General features: G+C 37.7%; 1 protein-coding gene across 2 annotated transcripts; it reads left to right on the plus strand.

The window, feature by feature from the left end:
- Nucleotides 1-49: 49 nt before the first annotated feature.
- Nucleotides 50-21,973, plus strand: LOC101873458 (ubiquitin carboxyl-terminal hydrolase 8). Of its 2 annotated transcripts, XM_034066068.1 has the most exons (20): nt 50-184; nt 5,264-5,425; nt 6,090-6,234; nt 6,721-6,806; nt 9,429-9,573; nt 10,151-10,208; nt 10,940-11,084; nt 11,357-11,519; nt 12,714-12,858; nt 13,047-13,267; nt 14,358-14,939; nt 16,214-16,303; nt 16,906-16,986; nt 17,403-17,665; nt 18,249-18,461; nt 18,919-19,129; nt 19,461-19,697; nt 20,196-20,338; nt 20,688-20,820; nt 21,038-21,973. In XM_034066068.1, exons 2-20 carry the CDS (start codon nt 5,322-5,324, stop codon nt 21,221-21,223), a joined length of 3,351 nt encoding a protein of 1,116 aa, XP_033921959.1. In that variant the 5' UTR covers nt 50-184; nt 5,264-5,321; the 3' UTR covers nt 21,224-21,973. The 2 variants fall into 2 exon arrangements, with proteins under 2 accessions (XP_033921959.1, XP_033921960.1); XM_034066069.1 differs by lacking the exon at nt 16,214-16,303.
- The last annotated feature ends 1,259 nt before the right edge of the window (nt 21,974-23,232 follow it).

Raw genomic sequence — 23,232 nt, forward strand, 5'->3', positions numbered from 1 at the left:
GTACGGATAGGGCCGCGAAGAGGCCCCGCCCGCTCGGGGGTGCGGCGGCTCGGGAAGGAGCTAGGGAGGAACGCTGCCGAGTTCCGCCTCAGCAGTTATGGCCGCGTAGCGTTTCCGCAGCAGCCGCTGTCGGACATGGGCTTGCCCCGGGCCGGCGGGCTGAAGCAGCGAGTTCTCTGCGGATGTGAGTACACAGACTGGCCCACTGCACTGGCCCGTGGTGGCGCCCGGGCCGCCCCGGGGAGCGAGGCCTGCAGAGCGGGAGGGCTCACCTCACGCCCTCCTCCGGCCGCTGCGGAAGGGGGCGGGCGCCCTTGGCGGGGAGCCCCGAGCCCGGCCCCGCCGCGGGAGGAGGCAGGTGGCTCTCAAGGGACTGCAGGGGGTGAGGGAAGCTGGGCCGGGCTGCGTGGGGGACGATCGGGCCTGGCCCGGCGGGGAGCCCGTAGCCCTCTGGCCCGGTGCTGGCGACGTGACCTTGGGCAGCCGCAGTGCCCCCCTGAGCCGCAGCCCGGCTGAGGTGACGCGTGAGCGGGGTAGGGAGCAGCCACTCCAGGGCCCGAGAGTGGCTGGAGGCCGGTGGCAGGAGAGCAGCGCTGCCCAGGGTGCTCTCCTCTGACTGGAGAGGACGAGCCACTGAGCTGCGGTGTCATGGGGACTCCATAACACCAGCCGTGCCCTGGCCCGCACCCGGGCCGGAGGGTTTTAACCGCCCTGTTAGAGACTTGGAAAAGTCTTCAGCCTGTCTGTCACCTCCCGGGCGTCACGTCACCTGCGCTGTTTGCACACACTTTTGAGATTTTCCTTTAAGTAAGGAGTGAAGCTATTTGTAGTTTTCCTTAGATTGAATAGCTTTTAAACTTTATGTATAAAATCCAATTTATTTTGTTTTAAGCAACTTAATTTTGCAGTGCTTTTCATCAGTATCAGTTAAACTGCTGGATAAGCAAATTGTCTGAAATTATTTTCTCACTGTGTGAAAAGAGCAGTTCCTGAGCATGGTGTTGCAGGTAGTTTCAGTGTGATACAAGGCCAAAGACAGACCCATGACATGTTACTGCCATGATCACTGGTGATACCCAGCAAAATGATGAAAGTTTGGGCAGTCTGCGTGAGCACGATGGTCTTGCTGTAGGAAGCCCCAGTGGTTATAATCAGCCTATGCATATGGAGTTACAGGACCAGGGCCTGAAAGCAAGCTAGAGGGTTTACAGAGATAAATACACTGATTGATTGTATATTCAGTTGTGTTAAAATATCTAGATTAATACTGATGATCTTAACAAAACCAACTCTTGTGTACAGAGTACAGACAGTAAAACTTAATTCCAAGAAAACTGAGAAACTTAGTGCTTGTGAGAAACCTATTTCTCATCTGCTCAAGTCTTGGAGGCAAAAAGAAGTGAACAAAATTATATACCTGAATTGGTGAAGCATGGTACTTAGCATGTCAATTTATTTCAGACTGTGTTGATGTACACTGCTTGCAATATAACTGCTTCTGTGTGTTCTTGCTATGGTCATTCCACTTAAAGCTTACTCATATCCTTAGTGAAACAGCATGATAATTAGATGTTGTAAAGCCTGTTACCAACAGGTATGTTTCCCTGTCAGTGTAGAACTATCCATTCTAAATATTTTAAATGCCTATGAATACGCAAGCATATGGTTTTGGGATATTGGCCTGCTTTTCAGCACTCTTAAGTATGAAACAAGAGCTTGAGATAGCACTTCAGCTGGGGGCAGAAATGATCCCCAGGTTTGAGTTTGATCTTACTAAAAGAAACAAAACAAACCTGAAATAAGTTGTTTCCTCCTCCTCACAGGGTTGACTAATAGTAGATAATAGCTCTTACGGCTTCCTAAGTCCCTTGTATTTGTGGTTTTATGACCCAGTTCTCTTTTCTTGCTGGGAAAGAAGGTATCTCTCGTCCTTGTAGAGATATGAAAGAGCCACATATGGAGTTGAGAGGGTTCATTGATGCCTCAGTGTTGCACTTGTATTGGTATGGTGATTATAAGTGTGGAGGGAAATGGAATGTTTGGCAAAAGTGAACGTAATCTAGTCAATACCACCTGGAGCAGCAAGAGTTTATCCTGATAAAACGGACACGATTCTGATAAGAAAGTACAGTTCAGGGCAGCTATTCTAGTGGAAACAAATACAGACCTTGTACAGAACTTGGAGTAGCTTAGTCTGTCTCCATGCGTTTCACTGCTGTATGTTAACTACTCCCCTAATGTCTTTTATTTGCGCAACTTTGCTGGATTCCTTCACTGAGACCAGGGCAGTTAGGAATGTACAAAAACTTGTGTTCAGCATCAGATGGTTATATTTATATATGAAGGAGCTGATTTGGATTCCAAGCTCATCATCTTCCCAAAATCTGCTCAAAGAAGAAAAAACCTAAACCTTGTTCGTTTGAGAGTAAGAGAAAGTCAAGGTTCAAGCATATCTTAAAATTTAGTAAAATCTTATGGAGTTTTAAGGATCCTTACAAGCAAGACTGAGCAGTCAGTCACCTGGCAACTAGTGGTCAGTCTGAGGCCACTACTGAATAAAATTCAGTTAGGGGATTTATGATGCATAAAACTGAAATTGCTGCTTATAGTTCCATAGTTAAGGTTCTGAATAGAAAAGTAAATTAGAAACAGCAACTGAAATCTTCTATTAAGTTGTGACACATCCCGTATGTAATTCAATTTAGTAGGCTGTTGAGAAATTTATAAAAAAATGCTGGAAAATGTTATTCTTAATCCATTCTTACTCATTTTACTGCAGCATATTGTATGAATTGCAGTGCTGTGGGAGGCCAGAGTAATACCTCATTATTGGATACTATGGTTAGTAGCTCATGTTTTGAAAAAAAGATACAGAAATTTCTTCAGATCAGGAAATAAAAGTTCAGCATTAAACTTGTCTGACAATTTAAAGACCTGCAATTAGAACTTAGTAACCATAGCAGGAAAACATGGAGAGCAATTTTTTTGTTCTGAACCAAACCTCAGGTTTGGCTTTTATCTGGCTACTCTTCATTTGTATAGAAGAGGTTCCAGAAGAGCTGCCAATATCAAGGTATGTCAGCAACACTTAAAAATCTACTAGCATCTTTTGCCTTCCATTAAATGGTTTATCTTCCACATAATCTTGTTGGGTTTTTTTCTCCTCATAGGCTCACAGACACAGTAACTTTATATTCATATCTTTTTTGGACTATATATTTAGTTACAGTATTCTGTCAGAACAAAACCAAATGCTGCCACTTAAGATTAAGAAAATACTGGTTACATAACAGAGCAAACATTCAAGATATATTTGGAAAGGACTTACAGCTTCAAAGAATAAGTCTATTTACAGTTCCAAGGGGAAAAAAAGAAAAAAAAAGCCAGGTAAAGACATACTCTGAAGGTAGAAATAGACAAGCACTCAGTAAGAGCAAAGCCTTTCTTTGCGATTCTGCGAGATTGTAAAAAGCATCTTTTTTTCCCTTAGCCTTAGGCAAAAAGGCTTTTAGATTGGAAAGGTCCTTTACTTTGTGCAGGGAGTATACCTGCTTTGCTTCTACTAAATGCAGTTGTTCTAATAACTTTCCTGCCTTGATTTCAGCACCTATGTATATCCGTCAAAGTTAAAAGTTGAGCATAAGACACCCTATATAGGGAAGTGTTTTAAGGTTCGTGGGGTATGGGCTATATTTTTAATTTTATGTATTAAAATTGGTGTTTGAGGACTTCGTTATTTACTTTCTAGAATTATTTGTAAATTGGTCTCCTAAAGAAGGATTTCTGACAAGTTTATCAACTTTGAAAAGTTGCTATGTAGTTGGAAATTAGCAAGCACAGAATCTGTGTTCAAGTAGTAAGTTATCCAGTTATATACTGCTTAGTCTGACCTTGGCACGCCAGACCTTAAACCAAAAAATCATTAGACATGTAACTTACCTTATTTTTGTATTTATTTCCAACATGGAAATGTCAAAGGTTTGGGTTAGTATCTTTATTTCATAACCTGTTTCTAGACCAACAGTCAACCTCCTGGTACTACATGCCATGATACTTCGAAGACTGTAACAGCTATGTGCCATGGGAAGGGATCACATTCCTACCTCAGCTTCTTGTTCTCAGCTGTACACACTGACTGTGCTCCTTGTACAAGCTGTGTAGTCTTTCCACCTCTTCAGCAAACTGAAGTGGCTCAATAAGAGGTTAGGCAAATACCAGACCAGCATGAGAAAGAGGAAGGGAAATAGAGACCACCTCATTTGGTGGCTTTCAGCTACAGATTGATTCAGTTGGGTGAAACTTCACTGTGAGGTCACTAGCTGGTGGTTTTTTGGTCACACTTACCACTCTAATCATCACCTTGAGGGTAGAAGGGAAATGCCCTACCTTCATCTTGTCAAAGGCAATGTGGGTTTTTCAATACTAGGAAATAATGTATTTCTTTGGATCTTATAAGCATGTTTCTTCTAATTAATTCCCCTTAATTTCTTGGTCTTGCTAACACTTTAATATGTTACTGCTTGAGAAGGAGTTCAGTTACTCCCCTGCCAGCCCCAAAGGCTAAAATAGCTTATTATATATTAGATTCAAAGATTTTTAATTATCTATCTGTACGAGACTTACTGGATTGCTCTATGCAGAATGTCAGATGAGATGATGTAATAGTCTTTTCTGGCCATACTCTGCTGAACTATTTCATGGCTACCTGGAGAGCACTTCCAAATAAAAGCAGAATGACAATGGTACCTATTAGTTTCAACACCTACAGCATGTTCAAGAAGTTTCAAGTTGACTTTAACTGTAGCAACCTTAATTTCCTTAGTTTGTCTCTTACCATTAGAAGTCACCTTTCCAAGGGTGTGGCATGTGTTCGCAAAGGTTTGTGCTAACCTAGTGGTATAATTAGCCATCGCAAATTTCAGAGTATAGAGAAGCTGACTAATTATAATATACTTACTGGCATTAGATAACCATATTTGCTGAATATGGTTAATTTGAACATTCTTAAGTCAGAATTTCTTATTATTTTCTCATGTTAGCAGCTTATCACTAGCATTCCTGATAAATTACCTAGACTGGTTTTAAATAAGTCTGTCACTTTGAGAGGATTGATTTATACTTCTGACTGTGCAGCCACTTTACATCTCATGCTAGCTCATGTAAGGAGAGACAGATTGGGTAATAACCCCAGATGGTAACTGTAACTGTATTAAAAGTCACTGGAATGTAGTTGGGCTCTGCTTACTTCTTTTTTTATCTCCAGAAAAATACTGATAGAGACTTCTAAGAAGCTAAGAAGGGACGTAAGTAACAACATTAACATGCCTGCTGTGGCCTCTGTACCTAAGGAGCTGTATCTCTCTACTTCATTGGAAGATCTCAACACGAAGATAGAAATAAAACCTGAAAAGACAAGTACAAAGAGGTATATATAATTTATTTGTATTAATATTGAAAGTATTAATGTTACCCTTCTGAGCAGGTTCCAGAGCAACTATGTTGTGGATCTAAATTTCTTCAATTATTTTTATTATATATAAAATTGTTGATAGCCTTATGTATAGATCTCTCAGGTATCACATGGGATATGCTTACTGCCTACAGAAGGTAACTTGGCATACTGCCCAAACATGACTTGGATAGAGCATAGTGCCTATGAAAATTTGTGCCCCTTGAGAAAAGGCTACATAAATGCAAATTCTTAAAAATGTTAAGAAGTTGAGCAAATACATGAATATTTTACCTCCAGCACTGTTAGACAATTATTTCATTTCGTCTTACTATAAAGTAGTTTTTCCTCAAAAAAAAAAAACAGAAGTGTTTTTAGAAAGGTGGGGTTTTTCACTATATCTCAGTGTGCTATTTAATTATGGGAGATTTTAAATAAGGCTAGCAAACAAACTAGCAAAGAGAAACATTATTTGGAAGAGCATGACTATAATTCATATTTAATAAAAGCCTTGTATGAAGATGGTAAAATCAAATGCTTAATATATGGGTTCAGAAGCTGTGGACACTTAAAATGTCATCTTTTAATGAAAAGGTATTTGGGAACAAGTCAGCAATCACCTGCTTTACTTTTATTTCAGTTATGTGCAGAGCGCCCTTAAGATTTTCAAGGCAGCAGAGGAAAGCAGATTGGACCGAGATGAAGAAAAGGCTTACATCCTGTATATGAAATATATGTCTGTTTATAACTTTATTAAAAAGAGACCTGATTTTAAGCAGCAACAGGTATAAAAGCTTTCTGACTGGCCTCTCCTGCATTGGTAGGAGTAGTAGAAGTACAGAGAATTGCACTAATGCATGTTCAAAGGATTACACTGGTATTAAGTAAACTTATGATGATATCTTTTCCTTCCTATTTTTGACAACTCTGTTGTTAATTGCTTTTACAGTTTGCTTTTAATATACATAAGGTATATAAATGGTAAGATCTGTGATTGTTATTTTCAGGGAAAGGTATTTCTCTCATCTTTCTCATATCACCTTTTTTTGGTGCAGTTGCCTTGCTAGCCTTTACTTACTAGTGCTATAGAATAATTTTACTTACAAAATTATGTTTGAGAGGAAAATTATTTTGATTCAAAACAGTTCCTTTTGTTGGCATTAATAGCATTATAATACCAATTCTCTGCACATTAGTGGCTCTTAATATGCATGTAAGTAGGCGTTATTAAGTTGTACTAAAAATAAGTGGGGTGATGCTTGTAATTTTAGGATTATTTTCATTCAATTCTTGGACCTACAAATCTAGTGAAAGCCGTTGAAGAAGCTGAAAGACTGTCAGACAGCCTTAAACTCAGGTATGTGAATACAGTTAGATGTTGTTCATTGTTCCGAAACCCTGTACCTGTGCAATTGCGTGTTTTCATACTATTTAGTAGTAAGGGATTGCACTTGAGTAGACCTTAGATACCCAAAACTCTTGAGTTCTTTAATAGTTATTCACAAAGATCTGTTATTAGAGATAATTTTCATCATCACATACTCTAGTTACTTGCCAGTGTATACATTGTCTCTTAATTCTTGTAACTTTGATTTGTTGATACTGTCTCTCATTTTTGTTTAATACCTAATAAAAAGAAACCACAAGATATAAATTATATGTATATATGTATATATACACATATGCACACACACACAAGATGATCAAGAGCCATTTTCTACTTACCCTTTTCATCATAAGGTCATCTGAAACCAAGCACACTAATGGATATTCCTAATATTTACATACATTAAAAAGTCCTCCTAGCATGGATTTAATTTACTCTAACAAAACACACTTTTTGATTCTGTAGCTAGCTGCTACACCTTTTCTCTGCCTCTGTCACATCCAGCAGTACATGTGAAAATGGACAGTTTTGCCTGTATGTAACTGAGCTGATGCTAACAAGATTTTTTGGTAGTTTATTTACAACCATCAAGTCTTTGTGCCATAAGCCACAAAACTGTTGGTTAGAAGTTGTAGAGTAGAACCTACCTTTAGATGATACTTAGTGCAGTATGTCTTTCTTCAGCCTTATCTGCTTACATTCTTAAGTACTATCTTTATCACCCCTTTCTCATCCTTTTAGCATTTCCCTTTCAGCTAGGCACATTTCCCTTTTTGCCCCCCCCAAATATTATTGTGAAAGCTTATTCTATGCCCTTCAAAGTGCTTAATTCATAAAGTTAGTTTACATGAACAAGAAAGTAAGAGTAGTTACACGTGTATGGAAAGAGAATTTCCAAAGATGTCTCATGATACTATGTGTGAAACGGTCTTTAGGTTTTTCCTATTTTTAATTCATAGTCTACAGAGCTATGAATTCACTGTAAATACTGATAGAATTATAGAATCCCAAAATAGAGACTACTGTTTAGTAACTTGTGGCTTTTTATGAAAGGAACAGAGTTCCAGAAGTTGATACAATTAATAACTTTCAACTACTCTGGCAAAAATGTATATAAAGGGAATACAAATGAAACATGACTCCTGTGTAACTACAGAAGTGGTTCCAGGGAAATTATTTGTGCAATTTCTTCTGCAAATAGTTTGAATGTTAATTGTTAACTAAAGTGGAGCTGCTGAAATGTCATTTGTATAGGAGCAGGAATAGCTATGTGAATGACCCACTCTGTTACTCTGTGCTTCAAAGATGTATATGGGAAATCGATAGGTAAATATTCCATATTGACTGAAGTAAAATCTGAAATATGCTTTAGTGCCAGTAATTCCAGATGAGAACAAAATGCTCTGTTCTAACTTATGATACCTTTGCCAAATCAAAATATCTGTTTAAAAAAAATTGCAGACTTGCAGCCTCCTATCAGTGGCCAATTAATAGAATAGACTTGGAGGCAGAATTTGATTTAATGAACTAATTTATTAACACAGTATTTCTGATATAAATTACAGCTCTACTGTTGTTGTCTTTTTAATCCTGATTAGGCAACATCTATTAAAACAAGCAATTACTAGTACAATTCACTGTTCATGATTCACTGTTTGGTTCAGTCATTAAAATAGTTGGTTCAAAACTTTGGGTTTTTGTTTTATGGATCATTAGTAACCCTTAAGCTTTCCAGTTATATTAAATATAATAGAATATAACAGTGATGGGACTGTGCAAACCTGCAGTTGGTTATGTAAAAGCTGTAGGAGGTCAAGTTTGATTTACAATATTGTAATTATCCTTACAATGACAGAAGGCTGGGAGGTTAATTTTAAAGTCTAAGCCTTTATGAAAATGATAGCTATATGCAAGACCTAGGTCCCTCAAAACTCTCAAGTATATGTGATGCTTGCATAGACTTCACTGTATCTCCAACATTTGAAACAAACAGCAAGGACACAGGTAAGGATGTAACTATACTATAGCCAGCTTACATTCTGAAGGTGACTACTACCAGATATATAAATAGTTCTGATCCAGCTTCTTACAAAAAGGAAGTTCAGCTAACTAGGCTAACTTACTCCTAACTGTAATTGTTAGCTCTGTTGCAAATCCAAAGAAAATACCTGGCATGATTGTTATAATACACTGAAGTTTACCTTTAAGTCACCAATACTTACTCTTTCCTCTACAAAATGAAAACCCTGATATATTTAGTGACATCATTGCTAAGCATGGCCATAGGTTTAGATTAAGAAACAAAACAAAACAGAATGAACCACCCTTAAGAGCAGTGTCTATGAAATAGGACCCAGAACAGGATTTAAGAGTAAGAAAAGCAACCCAAGAGTGGGAGAAATAATATCATGCAGTCATGGAGGAAGATGCACTTTGTTGGAAATACAAAATAGACAATACTTTATTTTTTAAAAAAAAAAAAAAGAAAATAATACTTTTCTTCCTGAAGACTTGATGATTCTGATGTTAATTATGCAGCTGAGCCAGTAGTGTAATGTGGAAAGACAAGGCTTTTGTTTCCTCCCCCCTTAGATATGAGGAAGCTGAAGTTCGGAAAAAACTTGAAGAGAGGGACAGACAAGAGCTGCAGAAAAAGCAAGAACCAAAAGATGATGGAAAGAGTTCAGCCAAAACCCCCTCAGAAAGTGCTGTGGATTCCAAAGGAAAAAGCCAAAGGGTAACTAAAGATGTTTACAAACTCTCTAATATGGTCTAAATGTATACCTTTAATCTAGCATTTGATTTCTGCTAGTAATTCTGAGTCATGTGGGGCTTTCTTGAATTATCTTACACTCCCCATAACCCTTTTTTGACATGTCTTTGGAAGATGATGAGTCCTACCAACCTGCAAGTGTTGCAGAAGATAGAGTAGGGTCTTTTTGTAAAGTTAAATTCTATTTTATGTTAGAACTGGCTAGTATTAAGAAACCCAAGGTAATGCTAATAAGCTGATGTTACAGATAACATTTCCTGTTTAGGAGAGAGAACTGACTTCTCAGCAGCATACCAGGTGATGCTGTCCTAGGTTGTATTGCCTTTTTAACTGGCTTCTGTCTAGGTAGAGCAGCAACCTTGGTGTCTTTTTTAGTACATTTATCAATAACATATCTTCTGTAGAAGAAGCTTACTTTTTCTAGTTTTCTTCCTGTGGCTTACAGTCTGATCAGTTTCCTTTGAGCTCTGTGAGAATCAGTTGGCCACCTTGATTCTGAGTATTAGGTATTAAACTAACTTCTTTTTTTCCTCCAACGCAGATTAATGGTGAGAGGAAGCATTCACCGGAGAGAAAGGATCAGTCTGACAGTCCAAGTGGTAAGAGATGCAGTGTTCACATAGATGTGAAAAAAGTCTTCATATGACTATGCACCTGAGCAGTTGCAATTCTTTTCAGGAGTTATTTCAGAGGATTTTGATAAAATTCTAGCATCCTGCATTTTAGTAAGAGTGACTTAGTAATTAATTAAGCTCTGTATAGCAGGCTTCATCACTTCTGAGCTTAAAAGGCTGTACTTAGTTTTTCAGCAGTTTAATAACTAAAGCTGAACTAGCACTAATGAAGTGGTCAAATTGGAAGAAAAATGGCTCCTCAATTGATAAGAGAAAAATCTAGGGAAGGATTAAATATATCAGCTTTCTCTGATACATTAATAGTAGTTAAATAACAATTTTTTCTGCTCCCCTCCTGCCCTTCTGCTTTTTGTTCCCTTAATATGTGAAAAAGTTCTTCTTTACTGAAGAGGAACATGTGGAGCATGTAGTTTACAAATGCTTGCCTATATAGCTTGATTTAAATGAGACCACAAAAAGTTAAACTAGTTTATCACTGAAGTATTCAGTATTGTCTAATTCAGCAGATCAGGCACTGATCACCACAGTAGTGGGAACAAAAGGTCCGGTGTGTTAATTCTATAGTGTCTCGCCTCCATGACAGTGGGACTTCTCTCTTCCATGTGTGCAAGCCTTGATTGCAGCAGTCAGATGTGATCGTAGCTATCTCCATTTATAATGTAGCTTTTTACATCTAATAACTTCTCTGTTTCAAGGAGCAGTCACAGCTGAGAGACTGTTTGCAATGATGTCAGATGAAAATATTGAATTGCTTATAATGGATGCTCGAAGATTGAAAGATTATCAGGAATCCTGTATTCCAAGATCTGTCAGTGTCCCAGAAGAAGCTATCCGTCCTGGGTATGAAACAATGTTAAATGATAGTGAAGTATTTAATTTTATAAACTGACTGAAAAAAAATTGTATGCTTTTAAAGCTTGTACACTTGATTTTAAAGTGCCTGATACATCTTACCCACTGGTATATACCTGGACAGCTCTGTTCTTGCATGGGCTGACTTCAAGTCAAACCATATTTATTTTATCCAAGCTTATAAACCTATATGGATTGTATATTGTTGGACAAAAATGTTACTAGTACATGCCTTTTAAATGCATGTTAATACATTTCAGAGTTACTGCTAACTGGATTGAAACTAGACTCCCAGAGGATTCTAGAGATCCATGGAAGAGAAGAGGACACTTCGATTATATTGTACTCCTAGACTGGTTTAGTTCTGCTGAAGACTTAAAGCTAGGAACAACTCTGCAGAGCTTGAAAGATGCACTTTTTAAGGTTGGCAAGTTTAACACTTTATATTAATTTACCTCAATAACTAAGGTCTGAAAGCACCTATAATTACAGAGTACATGGAAGTCTTAATGACTGTTTAGGCAATCAGCTTGGTTCAGTTTTCAGAGACTGCTTATTTTGATAGCAGAAGTGTAGTCTGAAGTTTTGCATTCCCATGCTTGTGCTCTAGTAGGGGACAGTGTCGTTTATTAAACAGGTTAACAGCAGAATGATTCAACTCCCCTCCTCAGTCACTAGTTTATGAGTTGTAACTGACGGAGTTATTGGGGAAAGTACATAGTACAGTTTGCCAGAAATAGTGCCACTTTCTTTATTAGCAACTGTTACTCCTTCCTTGTGGAAGCTGGCTGACCACCCACACAGGCAGGCCAAGAAGGCTGGCTGCTTTGCAGTCCTGTCAGCCAGGCATTTTGGTGAAGGAGACCCCAGATATATTTTGAGTATGGTTCACTTTTCTGCATTATTGAATGTAACTTTTAGAGAAACACTAATTTAAATTTGAGATTCACCAGTACAGGGAGCTTATAGACTCAGTATTAAGAAGATGTGCAAGTCTGAACTCTGGCTTGTTGTTCTACTCATTATATAAATGGCTCTTGTGAAAGACTGCGCATCTTTCTGGTACCTCTTTCTGTTCAAGACTGGGATTCAGAGATAATTCAGGCAGTTCTCCTTGCTTAGTGCTTTACAGAATATTTTCTGAGCCTTTTTGCCTTGCTCCTGTTCTAATACTGAGGGCCTCAGGAGGAGAGCAGTGTGGAGCCAGAACTCTCTAGGGTATTTCAGAAAGTTAACATTTATGCTTTCTAAAGCCAGTGCTTCAGTCACTCAGCAAACTTACCAGATAAGAAACTGAAGCAAATAATACAATGAAAATACTTTTTTTTTTCTGCATGGAGGATCGTTACTGAAGTGGTAGTAAAGTGGTTCCAAGTATATTGGAAGTATTCAGACCCTATTGTAGGCAGAGTCAGGAAGCTATGTTAGGCATTCTCCAGACACAAAGAGGATCCCTGTTGCCCAAAGGATTTTTGCAGCCTGTTTAATTCCTATTAAAAATCTCAAAAAGAGCATGTCTCTATGTAATGGTGAGACACAGAGTTTTCAACAACATTGTTCAGATGTAAAAGTTCTTTTTCTATTTGTAAATTACTTAATTTGAAACTTTTCTTACAGTGGGAAAGCAAAACTATACTGCAGAATGAACCCTTAATTCTAGAAGGAGGTTATGAAAACTGGCTTCTTTGTTTTCCCCAGTACACAACAAATGCTAAAGTAACTCCACCTCAGCATAGTAGGTGTGAAGCAGTGACTGTTTCTTGTAAGTATAAAGGATGACCTCCCTGCCCCCAAGTGTTTGTAATTAATGGGTGTATCTAATTCATTCAGATATGTTTGGGATAGCCTTGTTCTGGCTAAGTCTAAATTTTGGGGTGGAATGTGGGGGTTATTTTGCTTTTGTGTTTATAAGAGCTATCTCATGCTTCCATCCTCTCCCCCCTTCTATAGTGGATTTTACATATCCATCTCTCGAAGAGCCCACTCCTGTTCCACCTGTTGTTGCTATAAAGCCACCTCCAACAGAAGTGATTGAAAATGAGGAAATGGGAGATAATTTGGAAGAGAGACTAAAATCACTTAACAGACCAAACATACAGAATGCTCCTGTTCCCAAGTCTGACAGTTCATCTGTAGTTAATCCAGTATCAATTACAAGAAGTATCCCTGAGGTAAGCAGTGTTTCTTTTTTTCAGAGTTAGTATCAGGTTAATCTGTAAAACACACCACAGAAGCCTAAACCCACAAGGAAACATACTTAGTATTTAAGCCTTCTACACAAGTATATTGGTACGGAGACTATTGGTGGTCTGTGAAGCCATGGTAACCAATCTACAGAACTTCATGGAATTGAATATTCTTAACATAATTGCAGAGCTTTTCAAGATATTTTATATGAGCACCAGAAAAATTGAAGGTCGGCAATTGATTATTAATTCAGAAAGTCTAAGCAAATTTTTCTACTCAAAACATAAACAATGAAAGGCAGGGAGGGCAGTTTAGGCCGCAGCTTACCTTGGCTGTTCCAAAGGTCCAGTTTCAGTGACTGTATCTTCCTTCAAATTATAAAACATTTAGGTGCCTTGTGACTCTTAGCCCAGTGGTGAGAGTACAGGAAATTGTTTCTTCCTTTCATGGGGATAAAACTTTCTAAATATACCTTTGTAGAGTCCTTTCCTTTGAACACAAGGCCAAAGTCTAACTCTTTCACCCTTCTAGATACTGCCTTTAATGTCAGCCATGGGACCCTAAACTCTAAAGTTTAAAGACCTTACTTCTGTCTTCCCTGAACTAGACAAGTTTTTATTTCTCCACAACTTCCACTTTAGCACCACAACCAACTTGCTGTCCTACTTCTGAGCATAAGCCACTCTTAAATACCAATTTGCACCAAGCAGATCTGCTTTAATCACATGCTTTGTCACATGATTGAGGTTCAAACCCAAATTAGGCAGCGTGATTGTCCTAAAATACGCACCTTTGAAAGCTTGAAAATAGAGTTGTAGTAATCAGTGCTTAATGCTGTTCTTACGGTTCTGTAGGGCTTGTTGAGTCTTACCTTACATCTATAAGTTAAGCGATACCTAATTTTACTAACAACCATTTTCAGTTACCAGATTTGATGAAATTGAAAGTTTTACTATTTCTCTGGTAGAAGTCAACTTTATATCATCTTTATTCTCTCATAAATCTCACTGAAATAAATTTTATCTAACAGAGCAGTAATAGCCATAGTGAATTGTTCTACACTTCGTGTTACAGGTTGATCGTACTAAAAAGCCTTCACTAAAAATCCCTGATGATAACAGACCAAAGTCTCACAGTACAGTCAGTGACAGTCAGCCTGTTGAGAATGGACGAATAGTTCCAGACCGGTCCACAAAGCCATTACGGGACACAAAGAGTGTTCTGACAGAAGAAGAAAAAAGTCGTGTACATGCAGAAACTGCTGCTCTGCTAGAGAAAAACAGACGGGAAAAAGAAATTCGGGAGAGGCGGCAAGAAGAACAGAGAGAGAGACTCAAACGAGAAATAGAAGAACAAGAACAAAAAGCAAAAGAAGAGCAGAAAGAAAAGGAACACAAAGAAAAGCAACAGCAATCCAAAGAGGACAGAGAACAGAAGGAGAGGGATGAACAAATAAAAAGAGAACAGGAGGAAAAGGAAAAAGAAAGAGCACACAAAGAAGCAATAGAAGCAAAAAGGCAAACCAAAAATGAACCAGAGAGCATTGGTGCAAAAAGGGTTGAGACTGACAAAGTATCTGTGGAAGAAAGAGAAAAGGGAACTCGAACACCAGAAATACAGAGACGGGCACTGGGCGATGTATCTGTTTCAGGCAAGGTTAGTGAAAAAGAGAAAATCATCACCAAACGGTGTAATTATTCAGGATGATTTTTGAGTGCATACTCTAGGAGCAGTGTAGAAATTCTTAATACATAATTGGATTTTTATTTAGGCTGTTCTTACATAAACATAATGGTGAAAGTTAAAACCAAGTAGTTAGGGTTTGTTTTGTTTGGGGCTTTTTGCCAGACAGCCTCTGTTCTTGCTGGTAGATGGGGAGCATGAATAGGATAATGAAACTTCCTATTTGAGATAGAGCTAGGAGGGATTGTTTGCAGGCTGCAGGGATGCAATCCTCAGTTCCAAAAAATTGAGACATAGTGGCATTTCATCTCTTGTACCAACCAGTACTGTGTTTTACAGTGTTTAACACATGTTAGGACAGAATTACATTATCATTGCAAACTGTTTAGTGCCCCCAGCCTGCATTAATGTTGATATAACAGGGTTTTTTGACAGGTGTAGGACACAAAGCAATACTCTAATTTTGCTGAAAACAGTCCTATTCAGACTCTTTTTTTTGGGGGGGGGAGATCACAGTTCTTCTTTTTCCCTCAGGTTCTTGGGAGGGAAAAAAATCCTCACAAAATTTCTGAGAGTAAAAATCATCAGAAACTATTTGTGAAGCTGAGTTAGTAACAGAACAGATATCTTAAAACCATTTCTCAGGAACATGTATTAGGATATTTTTCAGTCCCTTTGCAGTTGCAGTTGTTATTTGACCAAATTGTGATGCTTGTGTAATGCAAATGCACAAGGAAGCCAAAATAAGTCTTCCTGAACAACCTTATCACAGTCATCCATGATCTTTTGACTGACAGCAACTTCACGTAATCCCCAAATGACAGCCTATGATAAAATAAATCCATAATGTTGGCTTCACAGTTTGCCTTTTTTGCGGAGAAGCTTTTTCACAGTGAGGGGTAAAAGGGAAAGAGGTCTTTCATTTAAAAACAAGTTGTAAACCCCATGGCTTTTAGGAGGTGAAGCAGCGTAGGTGGAACTTTTGCACTTCATTTCTGAGCTCTCGAAGCTACCTAACAGATTGTCTTATGTAACTCAACATTCAACTACAAAGGCTGTTCCAGCAAACTGCCTATAGTATAGACTAGGAAGAATAAAAATGATGCTCCAACCACTACTTGTGGCGCATGCGTTTAACAACCAAAAAAGAAAATATAATTTTGCTTTTTTCCTTATTTTGGTTTATCAACATTCTTTTCTGGCATTCCAGATGGAAATTGAAGGCTTTCTCTCAAAATCTTTTACAGCAAACTGGGGTTAAAGGACAACCAGAGAGTGGAGCTCAAAAGCCAGGACCCCTTATAGAGGATTCTGAACAAGATACTGAAAGACTTAAAGTAAATACAGTGTGTTGTATGTAGCCAAAACAATCAAGCACAGATACTTTATGATTATTATATTATGTTAAATTCCACCTCATTTCAATTTTTTAAGTCATCATCTTAAAACTGTGATGTGTTTGTAGCTGTTTATTTGCTTTTTTTGTATTATTTATCTGAAAAAAATATTTGAAGCTTTCACTAAGTCTTCATATGTTTCTGGTAGCATTAACAAGCATTCCACGCTTGTTCATCATCTCTTGCATACTCCTTTGTCTGCTGCTTTGAAAGGGAGAAAAGATCATCTGTATGTGTTTAACAGAAGTACATATTGCTAATAAAGTAGCTTCTTTAGGGAAGAAATTGAGTATTCAGACTTCTGTGAGGCTGAATTGTACTTTTTTTCTGAAGCATGTCAACAAAGGGGTTTTGTTTAGATTGAGTGATACAAACCAGTAGTACTATATTAGCATTGCAATAAATTGTATTTCCAGTTATAACTGAGGATTTCTTATTGAACTGTTTTTCATTGAATCATGTAACTCTACAGGGGAAGCAGAGACAGCTTGCTACTCTGCATCAGTAACTGCACGTACCTGACCTTTTTGTTTGTTTATTAGTCTCTGCGGGAGCCATTAATGAGAGCACGAAGTGAAGAAATGGGAAGGATAATACCAGGACTGCCTGCAGGTTGGGCAAAGGTAACTGTCTCTTCTGATAGTACAATGACATTGCCTTGTTCAGTTTTGTAATGCATTTCAATTATGTCTTATTTCTCTGTTAAATCTTGTTTGATTCTTTTAATTTTTTTAATTATTATTTTTTCCCCTTTAACTTCCACATGATTATTTTCCAAATTGTAACATTGTTTATAATGGAACTAGGAGACCTCATCTGGTGTTTCTGGTACTAAGCATTTGCTATTTAACATGCATTTTGGTGAAAGTAGTGCCTTCCAGTAAATTTAATCCTTTAGGGGTTGAGGCCAGTCACCACTGTTAACATCTCAATGTTTGAAAAACTCATGCACTGTTCTTACAGTAGTTTAAAAATAGGTAAGTAAGTTAATGATGGATTTTTACTTGGTTTTGAAACAGTTTGTGTTTTCTTCCCCAAGTTTCTGGATCCAATCACTGGAACCTTTCGTTACTATCACTCGCCAACAAATAGTGTTCATATGTATCCACCAGAAATGGCTCCTTCATCCACTCCTCCATCAACCCCTCCAACTCATAAACCCAAGCCACAGGTGACTGTTGAACGAGAAAGAGAGCACTCCAAACTGAAGCGCTCCTACTCTTCCCCAGATATAACCCAAGTCATTCAGGAGGAAGAGAAGAAAAGAATTCCAGTAACTCCTGCAGTCAATCGTGACAATAAGTATGTTCAGTAAGATACAGCATAGCCCATGCATATGACAGTCCTATAGGACATCCTTTGTGTATAACCAACTGAAATTCATTAATATTTTCTAAGTAGGTTTGAAAGGATGCAGGACTTAAATTTCATTCCTGAATATTCAATGTATAGGGAGTTAGCTTTTGAAAATTAATGTAATTGTAAATTATTAACATAAGTTTCAGAGGTCATAGTGTAATTGGACAATAGTTGCTTTTTAAGCTGTGGTGTTCATGTGAATATATTAAATACCAGTCTTATGAAATGCAGTTCTCAGTTTTTAAACTGGGTTGAATCAACAGCTAATTTTTTATCTGTGAATTTAAAAAAAAATCAACCACAATTCCTTGACAACTGCTGGAGCCTATAACTCAGCCTTATTATAGGCCAGTGCATATGAGTTTCTTGCTATGGCATTGACTGGTTTTAAATACCTTAAATGATGGCATTTGGTGACATCTTGTGCCAAGATATTTCATTCCCTGTGAGGGAGGGTGGTTCTGTTGGCTTATGTACACAGCCTTGTCAAATCTGAGTTTCCTAAAAAACGATTCCTTCCTTCCAGACCAGTCCGTTACACTAAAGCAGAAATTTCAAGACTTTCGGCATCACAAATTCGGAATCTCAATCCAGTGTTTGGGGGATCGGGACCAGCTCTCACAGGACTTCGTAACCTAGGGAACACATGCTATATGAATTCCATATTACAGTGTCTGTGCAATGCACCTCACCTGGCTGATTATTTTAACAGAAACTTGTATCAAGATGATATTAACAGGTAACCATCTCATCCTTTATAACTGAGGGGAAAAAAATTGCCTTTATGATAGTTAAAAAAAAAATCACTCATTGGGGTTGTGGCTTGGTTGTTTTTCAAGTATGAGACAAAAGATAACTTGTAAGAGTCTTGATGTTTTCAAACTGTGTGTGGGTGACAAAATATGTTTTACTGGGCACTGTTAATAACATTGTGCTCACCACACTGAGAGATACAAGCATCCCAGATTGTCCCTAAATATTTAAATAGCAGTTTACAAAACAAGCTGGAAACAGCTGTACCTTCTGTCAGCCCAGTCTTGAATATGGAACCAAATTAATCAAACATTTTAACTCACTCTAACAGTCAGTTTTTCTTGGTCTTAAGAAATTACTTGTTAACTGGGATAAGATCTTAATAATAAAAGTAAGTTATTTGAAGGGTTTACCTTTTTATTTTTGTCTCTTTAATTGTATAGGTCAAATTTCCTGGGGCATAAAGGTGAAGTGGCTGAAGAGTTTGGTGTAATAATGAAAGCTTTATGGACAGGACAGTATAAATACATCAGTCCAAAAGACTTTAAAATTACAATTGGGAAGATTAATGACCAGTTTGCAGGATATAGCCAACAGGACTCCCAAGAATTACTTCTCTTCCTAATGGATGGCTTGCATGAAGACCTAAATAAAGTAAGCAATACACTTGCAATAAATTACACATCTGACAGGTGATCAAAAAAATAGAAATTTAAAAAACACCCTCTTATTTTAGAAGATTGATACTGGAACCCTGTAGAGAAGGGAAATGAGAGTATTTAGGATTAAAGAAGGAATTTGTCTTGAAACAGTATAGGGTACTGAATGAATTAAAGGAAGAAGCCTAACTAGATAAGAAAGGGGATAGCTACTCTGATATGTTTAAATATTCTTGCTAATACTCAATAGCATGTTTGTCTATAGAGATTTCTTATTTTTATAGATGTTAATGTATAGCTATGGTGTTCAAACTTGTGTTATACAGGCTGACAACAGGAAAAGGCACAAAGAAGAAAACAATGATAATCTTGATGACTTCAGAGCAGCAGAACTAGCCTGGCACAAACACAAGCAGCTCAATGAATCCATTATTGTGGCACTCTTTCAAGGCCAGTTCAAATCTACAGTGCAGTGTCTCACATGTCACAAGAAGTCCCGAACCTTTGAGGCTTTCATGTACTTGTCGTTACCACTTGCCTCTACTAGTAAATGTACGCTACAGGTACGGTGGAACGAGAGAAATGGTTCTTGAAGTAAAAACATTTCACTGTGACATAATTATGATATTGCGTCTGCTCTGCCTCTTGAAGGAGTTGGTCATTATGGCAGCTTAATTTACACTAATCTGAAACACAAACACATCCGAGTCCTCATAACTTTAGAAGAATTTAAAAGTTTAAAAGTTTTAAACAGACAAGGAGGATGGGAATATTGAAAGTGCAATAGTAGCAAAGACATGTATGATGTTTGCTTTTGTAGGTCATAGTATTAATATTCTGTGATTTCAAACAAAATGTTCTGTGTAAATGTCCAAGTACTTGAGGCTACTTAATGTCTACAGTGAAATTTACTTCCACACATGGATTTCATTCACTTTTCCTCGGTTTTATGAAACATAGCACTTGAATAATTGATGGTTAATAACTGAATAGGAAATACACATTTATGCTGCTTTCACATACACCTGCCCTTCATAATCTATGTCTGTATTTTGTTTTAGGAATGCCTTAGATTGTTCTCCAAAGAGGAGAAGCTCACTGATAACAATAGGTTTTATTGTAGCCATTGCAAAACACGAAGGGATTCTCTAAAAAAAATAGAGATTTGGAAATTGCCACCGGTTCTGCTTGTCCACTTGAAACGGTAAGAAGCAGGGCCTGGTGAAAATTGATTAGGATGAAGTGACCAGGCTTTGATGGGGAGTGATAGTTCGAGTGCAGTAGCAAACCCTTTTCAATTAGAGAAAGTTTTGGATGTGTTTCCAGTAGTAACATTGCAAGAATTTTGTTTTCATCTGCTGCTTCTTTCATGGGGTTCACAAAGCACATTTACAAGTCATCTCTTTTCATTTGTGCTAAGAAACACATTAACAAAATTGGGGGCAGAACACTTAAGCTGAGATCACATCTTGGTTAAAACTGGGAAAACAAACATATTTAATATTCTACAATAGCTTGTGAACAACCTTTAATGATGCTTTTTAATTCTCTAGATTTTCCTATGATGGAAGATGGAAGCAAAAGCTTCAAACTTCTGTAGATTTCCCATTGGAAACTCTTGACCTTTCACAATATGTTATTGGTCCAAAGAATAACTTGAAGCGATACAATCTGTTTTCAGTCTCAGTAAGTAACAATGTCACACTTCAAAGTTCAGCTGTCTTTAGGCCAGGACTTGGGTTAGCCTGTCTTAGGCAGCCAGGCTGCCTACCTGATGCAGGTTAAGTTGTATTCTAAAACAAGTGATCAGTATTCAGTAAAAGTCTCAAATTCTAGGTAATTTCCCTAAAAAGGGATGAAACTACAGCTTTTGAAGCCATTGATTCTTTTCGTCTATTTACAGAATCATTACGGTGGGTTGGATGGAGGGCACTACACAGCCTACTGCAAAAATGCTGCGAAACAACGCTGGTTTAAGTTTGATGACCATGAAGTATCTGAGATCTCATCATCATCTGTGAAATCCTCAGCTGCATACATTCTCTTTTACACCTCTTATGAACAGCGAGTAGTAGATATGGCCACGTAAAGTAGTGTGGGTTAAGGAAACTGGTTGTCATTTTATAAGAGCAGAGTAGGTATGGGAATGCATATAAACATGCAAAACTACAACAGGCATAGTCACCGATACAGAGATGGTTGCAGCAGCTTTTCTGCAGGCGAGCTCTTTCTGGTCAGTATTAGTGCTTACAAGCCAGAAGACTGATTAATAATGCTTGTGGTAATACTGCCATCTGTGAAACCATTTAAAAAGCATATTGCATTACTGTTAATTTAAGAAACAAATCTATTTTTAGTCTGCTCCAAAATTCTAGCTTAGTCATCTGAAATCTATTAACAAGTAGTTTAAAATGTCTTAAAATCCCAAGGCATATCTTGATATTTTTTTCTCTCACTGTTATGGCCTTTTCACATTTCTAACCTTAAGCTTGATTCTACTGTGAATACTCTAGAACGATGTAAACAGTTAGGAATGTAAGTGTACATATTGATTGCATACTTGCACATCAGAACTATGTATATAATAAAATGTTGTCCTTTTTGTGAGACTCTCCAGTTCAGATTGCATTTATTTGCCAGCTCTAAGTAATTGCAACACTAAATAAAAAGCAGAGCTGTATTTTTGTTTGTTAGCTTTTGTCAATATTTGTGCACTTCAGAGTTATTCTAAACAAACAAGATTTTCCTTTTTAATTTTTTAATATAAATTTTCATGTACACATGCATTCAAAACCTTAATGAAGAACTGATTTAAAAAAAATATATCCTGTTCAACCTATGTTTGGGTTTGGTGTTTTCATTCTCAGGTAGTTGTGCAGGGGTCAGGATTCTACGTGACAGTCTCCTCAGATGAAAAAATACAATTTTGTGTAGAACTGGTAATTTTAGAAACTATTGTAGTTGCGTCTTCGGCACATCAGTATTTTCAAGAGACTATAAATCAGTATAGCTGAATTTTACTTAGCACTAAAATCAGCCGTACTCATCATTCAGAAAAGCAAAGTTATGTGCTTATTCCTACTTCGTGTGGAATGCAAATCGAGACCTTGATTTACTGCTTTTACACAACACAATATGCAAATCAGTGCTACCTCACTCTCACCACAACATGGATTACTGGCAAGGAAAAGTATTAATTGTTAAAACGATGAAACCATCAGAAATCTTTTCCAATGCATTGTTACAGTTTTTAATTTTGTTTTTCCCCAATTGATCTCTTAGGAACATCAACCATGAACAGTTACTGCCAAGTTTTCAGTTGTAGCCTTTCTCCCCTTCAGATTCCTGCACTGAAGTTGTGGCACCAAGTGAAATGCAACCACGTATTAAAATGTTATAAATCACTGTCACAGGCTTCAGCCCCAAATCCCTCCTGTTTCCAATCAGGTGGCTGCTGAGCAACAGTTGGGAAGGCAGCTCCCCAGGAGCCTTACCTTTGCCTATTTTGGCACAATGTATTTGGGATTGGTTTTCCCTGAAGTGTTCCAGCACCTGAATACTGCAAGAAAGCTGCAACAATGCAGGATTTGCTGCAGTGAAGAGATTCAATTAGCACATGCATGTTGATTCTGGAGGAAATTAAAGTGCTTTTTGAAACAGAAGTTACATAAGCAACCACCAGTCATCTACCAAGTACGTAAGTTACTCAATGGTTTTTCCTCTAATGAAGATGTACTGAAAATGATGCAGGGAATCAAAAATACCTGTCAAGGAAAATTACGTAGCTTGCCTATTTCCCTATGGGAAAGGGATTCTTTAAATAAGCTCTCAACAGGACAGTCACTGAAGCATTTCCCATTTTCACAATTAGAGAATGTTTGAATTATACTTGTAAGAATTAGGTTCTAACAGGATGCTGATACTTTGATTTTGAACAGAAGTCCCAGAGCTGCTTCTACTTTCCTCCTCTCTAGCATCTAAAGAAAAAATAAAATCCAAGGATCACAACTCTATGCACAGAGCACTTCAAGAGTGATGAGATTTCAGCAGAGGAGTGACACTTTTGTTAAATTACATGGCATAATCTTGCTGACAGCA

This window comes from Melopsittacus undulatus, chromosome 9 (assembly GCF_012275295.1).
Source record: "Melopsittacus undulatus isolate bMelUnd1 chromosome 9, bMelUnd1.mat.Z, whole genome shotgun sequence".
NCBI classification, from domain to species: Eukaryota; Metazoa; Chordata; class Aves; order Psittaciformes; family Psittaculidae; genus Melopsittacus; species Melopsittacus undulatus.